Source organism: Stegostoma tigrinum, chromosome 11 (genome assembly GCF_030684315.1).
Source record: "Stegostoma tigrinum isolate sSteTig4 chromosome 11, sSteTig4.hap1, whole genome shotgun sequence".
Taxonomy (NCBI): domain Eukaryota; kingdom Metazoa; phylum Chordata; class Chondrichthyes; order Orectolobiformes; family Stegostomatidae; genus Stegostoma; species Stegostoma tigrinum.
This window is the reverse complement of record NC_081364.1, coordinates 10,989,765-11,002,262: the sequence shown is the minus strand read 5'-3', so window position 1 is coordinate 11,002,262 and position 12,498 is coordinate 10,989,765. Positions and strand designations below refer to the sequence as shown.

The following is a 12,498-nucleotide window of genomic DNA, read 5'->3' as shown; positions in this document are numbered from 1 at the left end:
ATAGGTCAGTCCAGGGAAGACGGACAGGTCAAGGAGGTGGGATGAGGTTAGTAGGTAGGAGATGGAGGTGCAGCTTGGGGTGGGAGGAAGGGATGGGTGAGAGGAAGAACAGGTTAAGGAGGCAGAGACAGGTTGGGCTGGTTTTGGGATGCAGTGGTGGGAGGGGAAGAGCTGGGCTGGTTTTGGGATGTGGTGGGGGAAGGGGAGATTTTGAAGCTGGTGAAGTCCACATTGATATCATTGGGCTGCAGGGTTCCCAGGCGGAATATGAGTTGCTGTTCCAGCAGCCTTCGGGTGGCATCATTGTGGCACTGCAGGAGGCCCATGATGGACATGTCATCTAAAGAATGGGAGGGGGAGTGGAAATGGTTTGCGACTGGGAGGTGCAGTTGTTTATTGCGAACCGAACGGAAGTGTTCTGCAAAGCGGTCCCCATGCCTCCGCTTGGTTTCCCCAGTGTAGAAGAAGCCACACCGTGTACAGGTCTTTTTTACAGAACGTAGATGTTCCGTGAAACGGTCACCCAATCTATGCATTGTTTCCCCAGTGAAGAGGGGGCTGCATGACTAGAGTCTTTTGCTCATGAACAAAACTCTTGTTAAGTTGAGAAAAAGTTGAAACAGCTCTCATCTATTGATGAATACCAGTTTTCCCTCCCTCTCTCCCTCCATCAGCTCGATGGAGTCTATGCTTTTTTTTTACCCTGTAGCTGTTAATCTCCACAGGTCAGGGAATAAATCCAGGGGAATAAGCGTAGCAATGTTAGACCATTTTATGCAGTTAGTGGCATTCTTAGTCCCAGGAGTGAGAAAAGAATTTAATAAAATATATCACAAGCATAGATTATGGCTCAACTGTTAAAGAAAACTTGATAAATCTTCTGCAAATCCAAAACGTAAACAATAAAATGGGTCTTAAACGTATTGTGAGGCCTCAGAGAAGGTTCTAGAAATGACTACTGCACGATCCTCCTTGGAGTGTAAAACATGCTCTATTTTTTTTTAAATGTTCATTGAGAGCTCGTTTTGAGACTCTGCTGTCATGGTCTTCCTGAAAAATCCCAATGAAAGACTCCGTCCGTAAAAAAGTGTTAAAAAAAACACGGTTTGAAAGAAAAACATTAAAAAATAAAGCAACTGCTGTCTAAATCATAAAAGGCTTCCTGGCATGTATTAAACTATTTCCTGGGTTCAACTCACACGTTCAGGTTTTACTGTCTGTCAGGCTTCTGGAAACATGTTTCCAGCTATGACAACATTTGCTGGGATCTTCAGTCCTAGACCCCTGGAAGATTAAATAAAACTGCAACAGGCAAACATCTGGTAGACATTAATGGGAGAAGAGCCTCCGAGGGAAGGGGGGAGATAGATGTTGTCGGGGTGAAAGTGAAGGTAGATATCGGCACTGCTCATTGTTCCCATGAGGCACTCCAGGGTAAGTCAAGCAGATAATAAAGTGTGAAGCTGGATGAACACAGCAGGCCCAGAAGCATCTCAGGAGCACAAAAGCTGACGTTTCGGGCCTAGACCCTTCATCATGATGCTGCTTGGCCTGCTGTGTTCATCCAGCTTCACACTTTATTGTCTTGGATTCTCCAGCATCTGCAGTTCCCATTATCACTAAATCAAGCAGAGCTGGATTATTGCTTCACAATACTGTTCAGGATAGACTGATGGATCCTACTGCATCGCACACTATCTTGGAGGCCTTCACCTCTCTCCGAACAACTGAGACGTACGCTGAGAGCCAACGCGGCAGGGTGAGACCTCGCGTTCTGTCAGCTGGAATAAAAACAGAAACTGCTGGAGAAATTCAGCAGGTCTGGTGGAGAGAGAAACAGAGGTAATGTTTCAGGTCCAGTGACCCTTCTTCAGAACTGATCGTAGCCAAGAAAAGGTTGGTGTAAAAGCTGAAGGCGAGGTGGAGCCGGGGGGGGGGGGGGGGGGGGGGGGGATGTCGTAAATGATGGGTGAAAGTGGACGCCAGAGAGAGTGAAAAACAGATGGCCAGACAAAGGAGTGAATAATGGTCAGCCTGGGAGAATAAATAGTCGCGTATGGTGACTACTGGTGGATGGCATTGGGTTGTGTGTGGTAATAGTTCATCTGATGACAAGGCCTGGTGTGTAGGTGTTGGGCTAAGGGCATTGAACAAGGTGCTCAGGCTCTAAAATTAGTGAACTTGATGTCGAGTCCTGAAGATGCAGAGTCCCAAAGTGGAAAATGAGGTGTTGTTCTTCCAGCCTGCACTGACCTTCACTGGAGCACTGCAGCAAGCCTTAGACAGGGATATTGGCTGGAGAACAGGGTGTTGAAGTGGTGGACAATTGGAAGCTCAGGGTCAGGTGTGGACAGAACGTAGATGTTCTGCAAAGTGGTTGCCGAGTGTGTGCTTCATTTCCCCAATGTTGAGGGGATCACATTGTAGGCAGCGAATGCAGTGGAATAGATTGAAATACTGGTACTACAAACCTGCTTGACTCCCACAGTTACCTTGACTAAACATCCTCACAACTGCTTCTGGTAAAGACTCTACTCCATTCTCCTAGTTCCTCCATCTCCGTTGCTTCTGTTCTGACAATGCCAACCTTGACAAAGGGACCTCTGAAATGCCCACCTTCTTCCTCAACCAAGGATTCCGTAGCATTGTGATTGACAGGGTACTCAGTGATGTTCGACTTGTCCTTCCCACATCAGCGAGAGGGTCCCACTTGTCCTTACCTACCTTCCCACCGACATCACCACCCAGAGGATCGTAAGCCACCATTTCTACCACCTCTAGCGGGATGCCACCACAAGACACAGATTCCCCACCCCTTCCTTGTCAGCATTCCATACAGACTGGTCCCTCTGGGACACTCCAGTCCATTCCTCCTTCACTCCCACAACGCCTTCTCAACAGCCTCATGGCAGCTTCCCTGCCATCACAGAAGATGTAACAGCTGCCTGTTTACTTCCTCCCTCCTCAGTATCCACAGACATCCTCCTCAGGCATATCTTCCAGGTGAAACAGCACTGTACCTGCACATCATACAATTTCGTCGATTGTACTCGCTGCTCACAATGTGGTCTCCTCTACACTGGGGAGATGGTATGCAGGGAGACTGCTTTACAGAACACCTATGCTCCGTCTGCAGAAATGACCCTGAGCTTCTAGCTGCCTGCCACTTCAACACATTACCCTGTTCCCTGGCCAATATCTCTGTCTCAGGCTTGCTGCAGTGTTCCAGCCAAGCTCAATGCAAGCTGGAAGGACAACATCTCATTTTCCACTTCGGAACTCTACAGCCATCAGGACTCAATATAGAGTTCGATAAATCTGGGCATGAGCACCTTCTCCCATGTCCTTAACACAACTTCTGCACACCAAGCCTTGTCATCACAAGGGCTGCTCCCTTAAACAACCCATCATCAACCCGTAAAGGTCTCCATTAGCAGCTATTCATTCACCTATGCAGATCTTTACCCATTCCTTCGATTGCTCAACTGTTCTCTGTCTGTCTCTCTGAGATCCATGTTCACCTATAATTTCCTCCTCACCTTACCTCCATCCCATTTCCAACACATATACGAACATTTTCCAAGCTACAATCAATTCTGAAGAAGGGACACTGGACCTAGAACATTAATTCTTATTCCCCTCTGCAGATACTGTCAGACCTGCTGAGTTTTTCAAGCAATTTCTGTTTTTGTGTCTGATTTCTAGCATCCACAGTTCTTTTTTTCAGTATTCCATCAGCTGTCTTTGGATGGGATGTGCTTTGGAGGGTCAGTGTGGACTTGATGGGCTGAACAGCCTGCTTCCACGTTACAAAGGTGCTGTAGAAATGCAGGTTGCTGTTGTTTTACCCTCTGCCTGATGCTTTAGGGTGGCACAGTAGCTCAGCGGTTAGCACTGTTGCCTCATGGCACGAGGGACCCAGGGCCAATTCCAACCTTGGGCGACTGTCTGTGTGGAGTTTGCACATTCCCCCCATGTCTGCGTGGGTTTCCTCTCACAGCCCAAAGGTGTGCAGGTTAGGTGGACTGGCCATGCTAAATTGCCCGGAGTATTCAGGGATGAGTAGATTAGGTGGTTTATAGGGGGATGGATCTGGGTGGGATGCTCCAAGCGTTGGTGTGGACTTGTTGGGCCAAAGGGCCTGTTCCCACTCTGTATGAATTCATTTTCATTGACGTTCTTCACAGTATAAATCCCTGCATCTCAACAAAGAGCACATCTGATGTTAGAAGCAGCAGGAGACCAAATAGGTCACACAGCTCCTCAAGCCAGGGCTGATTTCCTATGTCTACCCTACTTTTCTGCCCGATGCCCACATCCTGTGAATGTCCGACTCACGGCGCAAATGCGTCCAATGCGGCTGTAGATTGCTCGAACTTTGCCCTCTGACTCCATGGCCTTCTCAGTGAAGAAGAAGTAAACCTTGTCATTGTCACGGTCAACATTGTCCGGAATGAGGTGCGCGGCCACAAACTTGGGGTCTGCAGGAAGAGGAAAGAAAATGCTGAGATGGTGCCAGGAGATGTCGAAGGGACTGGAGGCAGGACACTTACACACAGCAAGTGGCCGCGATCTGAACTCGCTGCCTTTGAGGCTGGTGGAGGCCGAGATGGTGAATGGCTTCAAAGGAAATTGGATGGGCACTTGAGTGGAATAACTTTGCACGTCATGTCCTCGTGTATTTATCCAGCTTCCCCATGAAGGCTACGATTTTGTTCACCTCAATTATTCCAGACTGTAGCAAGCTCTACCACTCCACATGTACCACTCTGTTTAATTATATATAATACACCCTATTAAACAACATATTTTACTTACATTGATTGAAAAACAACATGTTTTCAAAGCTTTTCATCTCGCACTCATCAGGACAAATGCAAGAAAGCCAAGTTTCAAAGTGAGCAACAACTCATTCAAAAGAGTGCTAATTGGTGGCAAGTCAAATCTGATTGGTTGAAACATTCCCATGGGCATGCCTCAGGAGAACTCTGGTTCTCCCATACTTTTGTTGAATTCCAGAAAAGGCCTGGAAATGTTGTTTTTTGTCTGCAAAGTACAGATTTCTGATTATGAAAGTATCTGGCTTCTATCAAAAATTAAGTGAGCCACGTTATAAGCTTAACTGATGAGCTTGTAGCATCAGAGGAGCAGGACCGCTGACATTTCAGGTTGGGCTCCTTCTTCAGAAATTTCAGGCATTTCTGAAAAAGGGTCCCGATCTGAAACGTCAGCTTTCCTGCTCCTCTAATGCTGCCTGACCTGCTGCGTTCCTCCAGCTCCACACTGTGTTATCTCTGACTCCAGCATCGGCAGTTCCTACTATCTCTGATAATCTTATATTGGTTGTTGAGCAACTTCTGATGCACTTGCGGTTGTTCAATTGCAGAATTCCATCTGATATTGTTATATTGTCAGTTTCTCTAGCATGCACTGGCTGAGTACAGTCAGTACTCTTCTTATTGTCAACGGCCAAAATATATACACCATCTCGTGGAAATATTTCAACCAATCTGATTTGACTTGCAACTAATCAGCACCTTTTTTTGAATGAGGTTTAAATTGTTGCTCCCTGTGAAATTTGGCATTCTTGCATTTGTCCCGATAAATGTAAGATGAAAAGCTTTGAAAATATGCACTTCGCTTATTGGCCACAGATGGCTGTTCGCTGGTTACCTTGCAACAAGCGCTGGTCGAGTTCTGTCCTCATGGTGGATCGAGACCCCAGGCTGCGGAAGATGATGGGGTCCCTTCCTAAGAAATCGGCCGTCAGTCCAGAATACAGCTCCTCACCTGTGAAAAAGAGATGTAGAGAGTCAAATGATATGACTGCGTTGCAACACAGCTCACTGTACAGCAGGCAGACCTTCTTAGGCTCTGCCAAATCCCACTTCATTTGAGCCACTAATGTCTAGATTTCATTTGTTTTGTTTCCTTTATATCATCACTCCTGTATTTGCTGGGCTACATAGATCTCCAGTTAAGAAACTCAATTTAAAAATATTCACTAAATAAAAACCTGAAAGAACTGTTTGTGCTGGAAATCAGAAACACAAACAGAAGTTGCTGGAAGGGCTCAGTAGGTCTGGCAGCATCTGTGGAGAGAAACCAGAGTTAACGTTTTCGGCTCAGTCTAAGGAAGGGTCACTCGATCCAAAACATTAATTGTGATTTCTCTCCACAGATGCTGCCAGACCTGCTCAGCATTTCTAGCAAATTCTGTTAGTGTTTGTAAAAATTCTCACCCTTGTTTTCAAATCTTTCCTTGCCTCCCCCTTTCTATGCTGTTTACTGCAACTGCACAATTGTACAAAATATTCACACTCCTCCAATTCTTGGTCATCCACGGTTTTAAATGATATTCCTACTTTCACCAATCAAGACCATAAGCTCCAGAATTCCCTCCCCGGATATCTCTGCTTTTATGTCGCTCCATACAATCTACTTTGTTAATGAGAAGCCGCAATAATATGCAATTATGTGCTCAGTGTCAAACCTTGTTTCTTACTGTCTGCTTGCAGCCACATTAGTGCAAATTGTTGTTGTCATAGAGCACTCAGAAACTCACGGAGTGAGCTTGGGCTGTCTCAGTGGAAACCACATGAACAGGCAGCATGGATCGGGGGCTTGTATACCCAATTTTCCAATGTCTTCGTTCTTTTAATTAACCTAACAAAGATAATGATGAGTGCAATTGGCTCTCTGTAAGTCAGTGGGTGATGGAACCACTTTCCAAACAAACATTCTCCCATTCCTCATGGATGAGTTAGAGCTATGGGCCTGTCTCCATGCTGTAATTAGATTAGATTAGATTCCCTACAGTGTGGAAACAGGCCCTTCGGCCCAACAAGTCCACATCGCCCCTTGAAGCATCCCACCCAGGCCCATCCCCCTATAACCCACTACGGGCAATTTAGCATGGCCGATCCACCTAGCCAGCACATCGTTGGACTGTGGGAGGAAACCGGAGCACCCGGAGGAAACCCACGCAGACACGGGGAGAATGTGCAAACTCTGCACAGACAGTCACCCGAGGCTGGAATCGAACCCGGGTCCCTGGTTCTGTGAGGCTGCAGTGCTAACCACTGAGCCACTGTGCTGCCCATGTCATCTTGTCAGAAAATATAATGGCCCCTTCCAAATATGCCCTAAGATCACTAATGTCAGACATAATGGAGGGTGTTCTGAACTGGGTCTGAGAGAACGACTGCTGTTATATTTCTGGCTCCTTCTGGGTGCTACGGTGGCTCAGTGGTTAGCACTGTTGCCTCACATATGCCAGGGATGTGGGTTCAATTCCAGTCTTGGGAAACTGTCTGTGCAGAGTTTGCATATTCTCCCCAGGTCTGCATGGGTTTCCTCCCGCAGTCCAAGGATGTGCGGGTTAGGTGGATTGGCCATGCTAAATTGCCCCATAGTTTCTAGGGATGTGCAGGCTAAATGGGTTAGCCACAGCAAGTGCAGGGTGACAGGAACAGGGTAGGGGGTGGGCTTGGGTGGAGGGTCAGTGTGGACTTGATGGGCTGAAGGGCCTGTTTCCATGCTGTAGGGGCTCTATGATTCTCTGATCCCTGGACACTAGAGAGAACTTTAGCATGGCCAATCCACCTAACTTGCACATCTTTGGACAGCAATGTGGTTGACTCTTAACTGCTGTCGGGCATTTAGGGATGGGCAATAAATGCTGGCCTAGCCAAAGAATTAACTTTAAAAAACTGCACTGCAAGAAAAACTAATTTCTTATCACAAATGGATTTTTACAAGGAAGGTCTGTGCTGCAGATCTTCTGTAGGTTGGGAAGCTTGGAACGTGAAGACTAGTAGCTCCACGTAAGTTACAGGAGTGACAAAACCTCCCACAGACCCTGCCGCAGTCTGCTCATTTGATGATGCCTTTTCTTGACCCCCAATTCAGAAAGGCCTCACCCTTTGTGAGTCTCATGTGTGAAGCCAGCGTTCCCTCATAATTCCAAGCTGAGGGAATGGAAGCACCGACAAAAATGCCCTGGGCTTTGAGACTCCCAAGGATTTTAGTGGGAGGGAGGGTTCAGAGAGGGGTCAAAGGTCAGGGGGAAGCAGGGAGAAGTCGTATCCAAGTCATGCCTGAATGAGAAAAGTGCGATGAGGTCCCTCTGCAATCGTTGTGATTGTGGGCAGGTTGCTGTCTCCTCAAGTTGTCACACTACTTTTTCATTCAGGAGTACAGCGCTAATGAGGCATGACTGTACTTTACTTGTATGTAGGGTCACCATATCAGACACATGGAATATATTAACTCGCTGCTCATAATCTGGTGATGTACTGCACTCCTCCAGTGCACTGTGGGACTGAGAGAAAAAAGTGTTTCTGACAAACCGTTCGGGCCATTTTTTCTTTAGTTTATTCAGGGCCGCATTGGACGTAATGGTTTGACTTTAGGAACAACCATTAAATTAGTCAGTGAAAAGCAAGGCCTCTGTTCAACTGTTTAAATTGCTTTAATATCTCCCTGGTGCAGGTCTTTCAAACAGTGATTCATTGAGAGGATTAAAACTGTGAACTGTTTGTCAAACCATGAGCTAGGAAGAGACAGATCGTCACAAGAACACAGAACATTGTCGATCTTAGACAGAATGATATGTAATGCAGGAATTATATGAGATTAATATATAATCTCATTCAAAGAAGAACTGCTAAAGAGGAAATCTTAGGATTACTTTAAAAGGGAATTCTGATTATTGCAGCCTCTTTAAAAAAAAGGACACATCACATTACTGAAGAGAGACACTGCTGAATCTAAAAACAGAAATCGCTTGAGAAACTCTACGGATTTGGCAGAGAGAGAAATGGTGCTAACATTTCGAGTTGGATACGACACTTCTTCACTTCTTCAGACTGGAAAGACTTGGAAAATGGTAGCAGCTGTCCTGTTGAGGAGGAGTGAATGGAACAAATTGCTCCTTCAGATTCAACCTAATGGTTAGTCAATCCTAATCAATGGTAATGTTAGCAATGTTGATGGTCAAGGACTCAGTGACAACAAAATCAAGAGGAGATGGTTGGATTCTCTCTTGTTTGAGGAGATGGTTATGCCCACTAATGTAGCTATGATCTGAATCTGCAGTTTGACCAATTTTCAGCACAATAAAAGTACCATTAACAATGATTTATGACAATCGGTTGATCTTATAGCATGGCTCATTTAAATCTGCCAGACATGATGTACATTCATACTCAGAGACCTGCTCTCAATATCAGGGTCCTGTTAAAGTTGCTTACTTTAGAAATTGAAAATTGCTTACCAATGAAGGTGCTTGCAAAAGGTCGGTTTGGGTCATGTGGACATTTGCCACGGCCGTTTTGTATGCTGTTCACCTCCATCCTGAAAGCATGCTTGAAAGACAACACAAACAGTTAGTGCAATCATTTGTAGCTTGGTTAACAGTGCCCAGCAGCAGCAGAACAATAATTCAAAGCAAGTATAAACGCTTTCTCTTTCCTCTTGCCTTCGCTGTGTGTTTAACCATCCCTGAAGTTTATATTGAACATACCAGTCTTAGCACCAAGGTGAGGGTTGGTTAGCTCAGTTTGCCGAACTCAGAGATAGCAAGAACTGCAGATGCTGGAGTCTAAGATTACACAGTGTGGAGCTGGATGAACACGGCAGGCCAGGCAGCATCAGAGGAGCAGGAAAGTTGACATTTTGGGTCGGGACTCTTCTTCAGAAATGGGGGAGGGGGAAAGAAGCTGGGAAGTAAATAGAGAGGAGTTGTGGGGCTGGGGTAGGTAGGTAGGATTGTGATAGGTGACCGACCCACTTACTTTCCCCATCCCCAGCCTTCCTCTCTCTATGTATTTCTGAGCTCCCTTCCTCCTCCCCCATTTCTGAAGAAGGGTCCCGACCAGAAACCTCAGCACTCCTGCCCCTCTGATGCTGCCTGGCCTGCTGTGGTCCTCCAGCTCCACACCATGAAAAATCATGCACTGCAACAATAACAAAAAACAGAAAGAACTGCAGTTGCTGTAAATCAGGAACAGAAACAGAAGTTGCTGGAAAATCTCAGCAGGTCTGGCAGCATCTATGAAGGAAAAGACAGAGCTAACGTTTCAGGTCTGGTGACCCTTCCTCAGAACAAATCACTAACTCTGCTTGCCCTTCCACAAACGATCTGCTGAGTATACCCAGAAATCTTGACCTTTGAAATCCAGTTTTAGCTTGCATTCGATACAACAGGGTTAGAAGTAAAATGTGGTGCTCACTAAATCTGCATATCTAAGTAAGATCTCCGAACGAGTAATGGGATATGGGCATCTAAGCTTTGGAGTCGAGCTGGCTGATCTCATCGGAGTTGGTCATCAGGGGGAAGATCACACCCTGGGTCCAGACATGTCTTAGGGGTAAAACAGCATTCAGTCTGACTACAGCCTTCCCCTTGTATCTGAACTTACTGTTTCCTCCTTCAGGTCGCTCAAAGTTAACAGCTGTATGGGGAGTACAATACATAAGGTCCTCACCATTAGATACAACCATAATGAAAAGATTCCTTTCAAGTCGAGACCAATGCTCATCAATTATGCTGGTTTATAGCCTGAGAGATTAGCAATATGATATGGCAGAGTCAGTGGGTCCAGGTTATAGACAGCATTACTATCTCTCCCTGCTCCAGGTACCAGCACCAAATGTTTCCTGTCTGAAATCCCTACAGTTAGATACTTAGATTGCAAAACTGCACTTCGGATAACCCTCCCAGAATCTAATATCCTCTCCATCAACGACACCTTGTGAGGAATTGTATCTTAACTCCCAGCAGACTATCTCCACTTGCTCTGTAAGTCTTCCTAAAATATCAAAGAGGTTTCCTTTTCCCATGCAGGGATGCTCCTGACAGAGTTCGAGTAGGTGGTCTAATGATATTAAAAAGACATTTGATAGAAAATGCGAGAACAGTAATGACAACTTGCACTTATGCAGCATCGTTAAGGCAGTGGACGACTCCCAAGGTGTTTCGCAGGAGCAGTTATCAGACCACGATTGACAATGCGCAGTATCAAGGATTGGCTGGCGAAAAGGCATTTCTTAAGATGTCCCTTAAAAGGGGAAGGGAAATGTAAAGAAAGCAACATAGGTCCTGGGTACGGGAGTCTGTCATTCAGCCCTTTGAGCCTACTCTGCCATTCAATAAAACTACGTCAGATCTGGTTATGGTCTCAGCTCCACTTTTCCATCTATCCCCCATATCCAACTCAACTGTTGCTCAGCAAAATCTAAGTGAACTTTTAATAAATTCAATGACGTCACATCTACCACGCTTTGTGAAAAAGAATGAGAAAAAGAAATCTTCCTCATCTCAGTCTGAAACTGTGTTCCCTAATTCTTGTCTCTGCCACAAGAAGACACATCCTACCTGGTATCTAAGATAATAAAATGTGAGGCTGGATGAACACAGCAGGCCAAGCAGCAATCTCAGGTGCTCCTGAGATGCTGCTTGGCCTGCTGTGTTCATCCAGCCTCACATTTTATTATCTTGGAATCTCCAGCATCTGCAGTTCCCATTATCTCTCTCTCTACCTGGTATCTAACCTGTTGAGTCCCATCAGAACCTCACATATTTCAATAAGATCAGTTCCCACTCCTCTGAACTCCAATGGGTCCCAGCATGTTGAACCTTTCTTTTTAAGATTACTCCTTTTTATCCTAGGAGTGAAAAATGTAAACTATCTCTGAGCCATTTCCTTGCAATGATATCTTCATTTCAAAGGAGACCCAAATCATACACATAGTGCAAAGATCGTCTCTATGTACAACTGTGACAAAAGATCCGTACTTTTCATAGCATCCCTACAATGTGGAAACAGGCCATTCAGTCCATCTAGTCCCCATCACCCTTCTGAAGAACATCCCATCCAGACACGCAGTCCTACTCTATCCCTGTAATTCTCATGGCTAATCCGTCTACCCCGCACATTGAAGTGCTGCCAATCCACCTAACCAGCACAGCTTTGGATTATGGGAGGAAACTGGAGCACTTGACAGAAACCCATGCAGACGCAGGGAGAACATGCAAGGTCCACACAGACAGTCACCCAAGGCTGGGATCAAACCTAGGTCCCTGCCAGTGTGAGGTACCAGTGCTAACCGCTGAGCCACCATACCCCCACAATCAGTTGCAGCATCTCATTTGGCTTCCTTGTCACTTGATGAACATGAATATAAACATTTTACGATTCACATACCAGGAACCCTAGATCTGATTGCTTTACAAAGTTATGCAGTACCTCTCCAATTAAACAGAAGACTGTTTGTTTGTTCTTGCTGCCATTTCTTTGGCCACACACTTAACCTGTTCATATCCTTTGTGGATTTACCTCCTGTTTAAAAACTTATTTTCCTTCCAAGCATGGAGTCATTGACATACTTATTTACTCTTTCAGAAGAGATTTCCAGAATTTAACTGTATCATTCTGCACATTTCCCTTCTGGAGGTATCTCATTCCCATGCTCTGTGTGCACAATGTACAGCAC

General features: G+C 45.6%; 1 protein-coding gene across 5 annotated transcripts in view; it reads right to left on the bottom strand.

Moving 5' to 3' along the window:
* sema3bl (sema domain, immunoglobulin domain (Ig), short basic domain, secreted, (semaphorin) 3bl) overlaps positions 1-12,498 on the bottom strand; it is a 242,182-nt gene that overhangs the window by 96,684 nt on the left and 133,000 nt on the right. For all 5 annotated transcript variants that reach the window (XM_048547685.2, XM_048547682.2, XM_048547683.2 and 2 more), the window contains exons 5-7: positions 9,278-9,368; positions 5,674-5,790; positions 4,339-4,481 (exon numbers count right to left, since the gene is read on the bottom strand). In XM_048547685.2, coding sequence (XP_048403642.2) covers positions 4,339-4,481; positions 5,674-5,790; positions 9,278-9,368 — 351 coding nt within the window. The remainder of the gene's footprint in view (positions 1-4,338; positions 4,482-5,673; positions 5,791-9,277; positions 9,369-12,498) is intronic.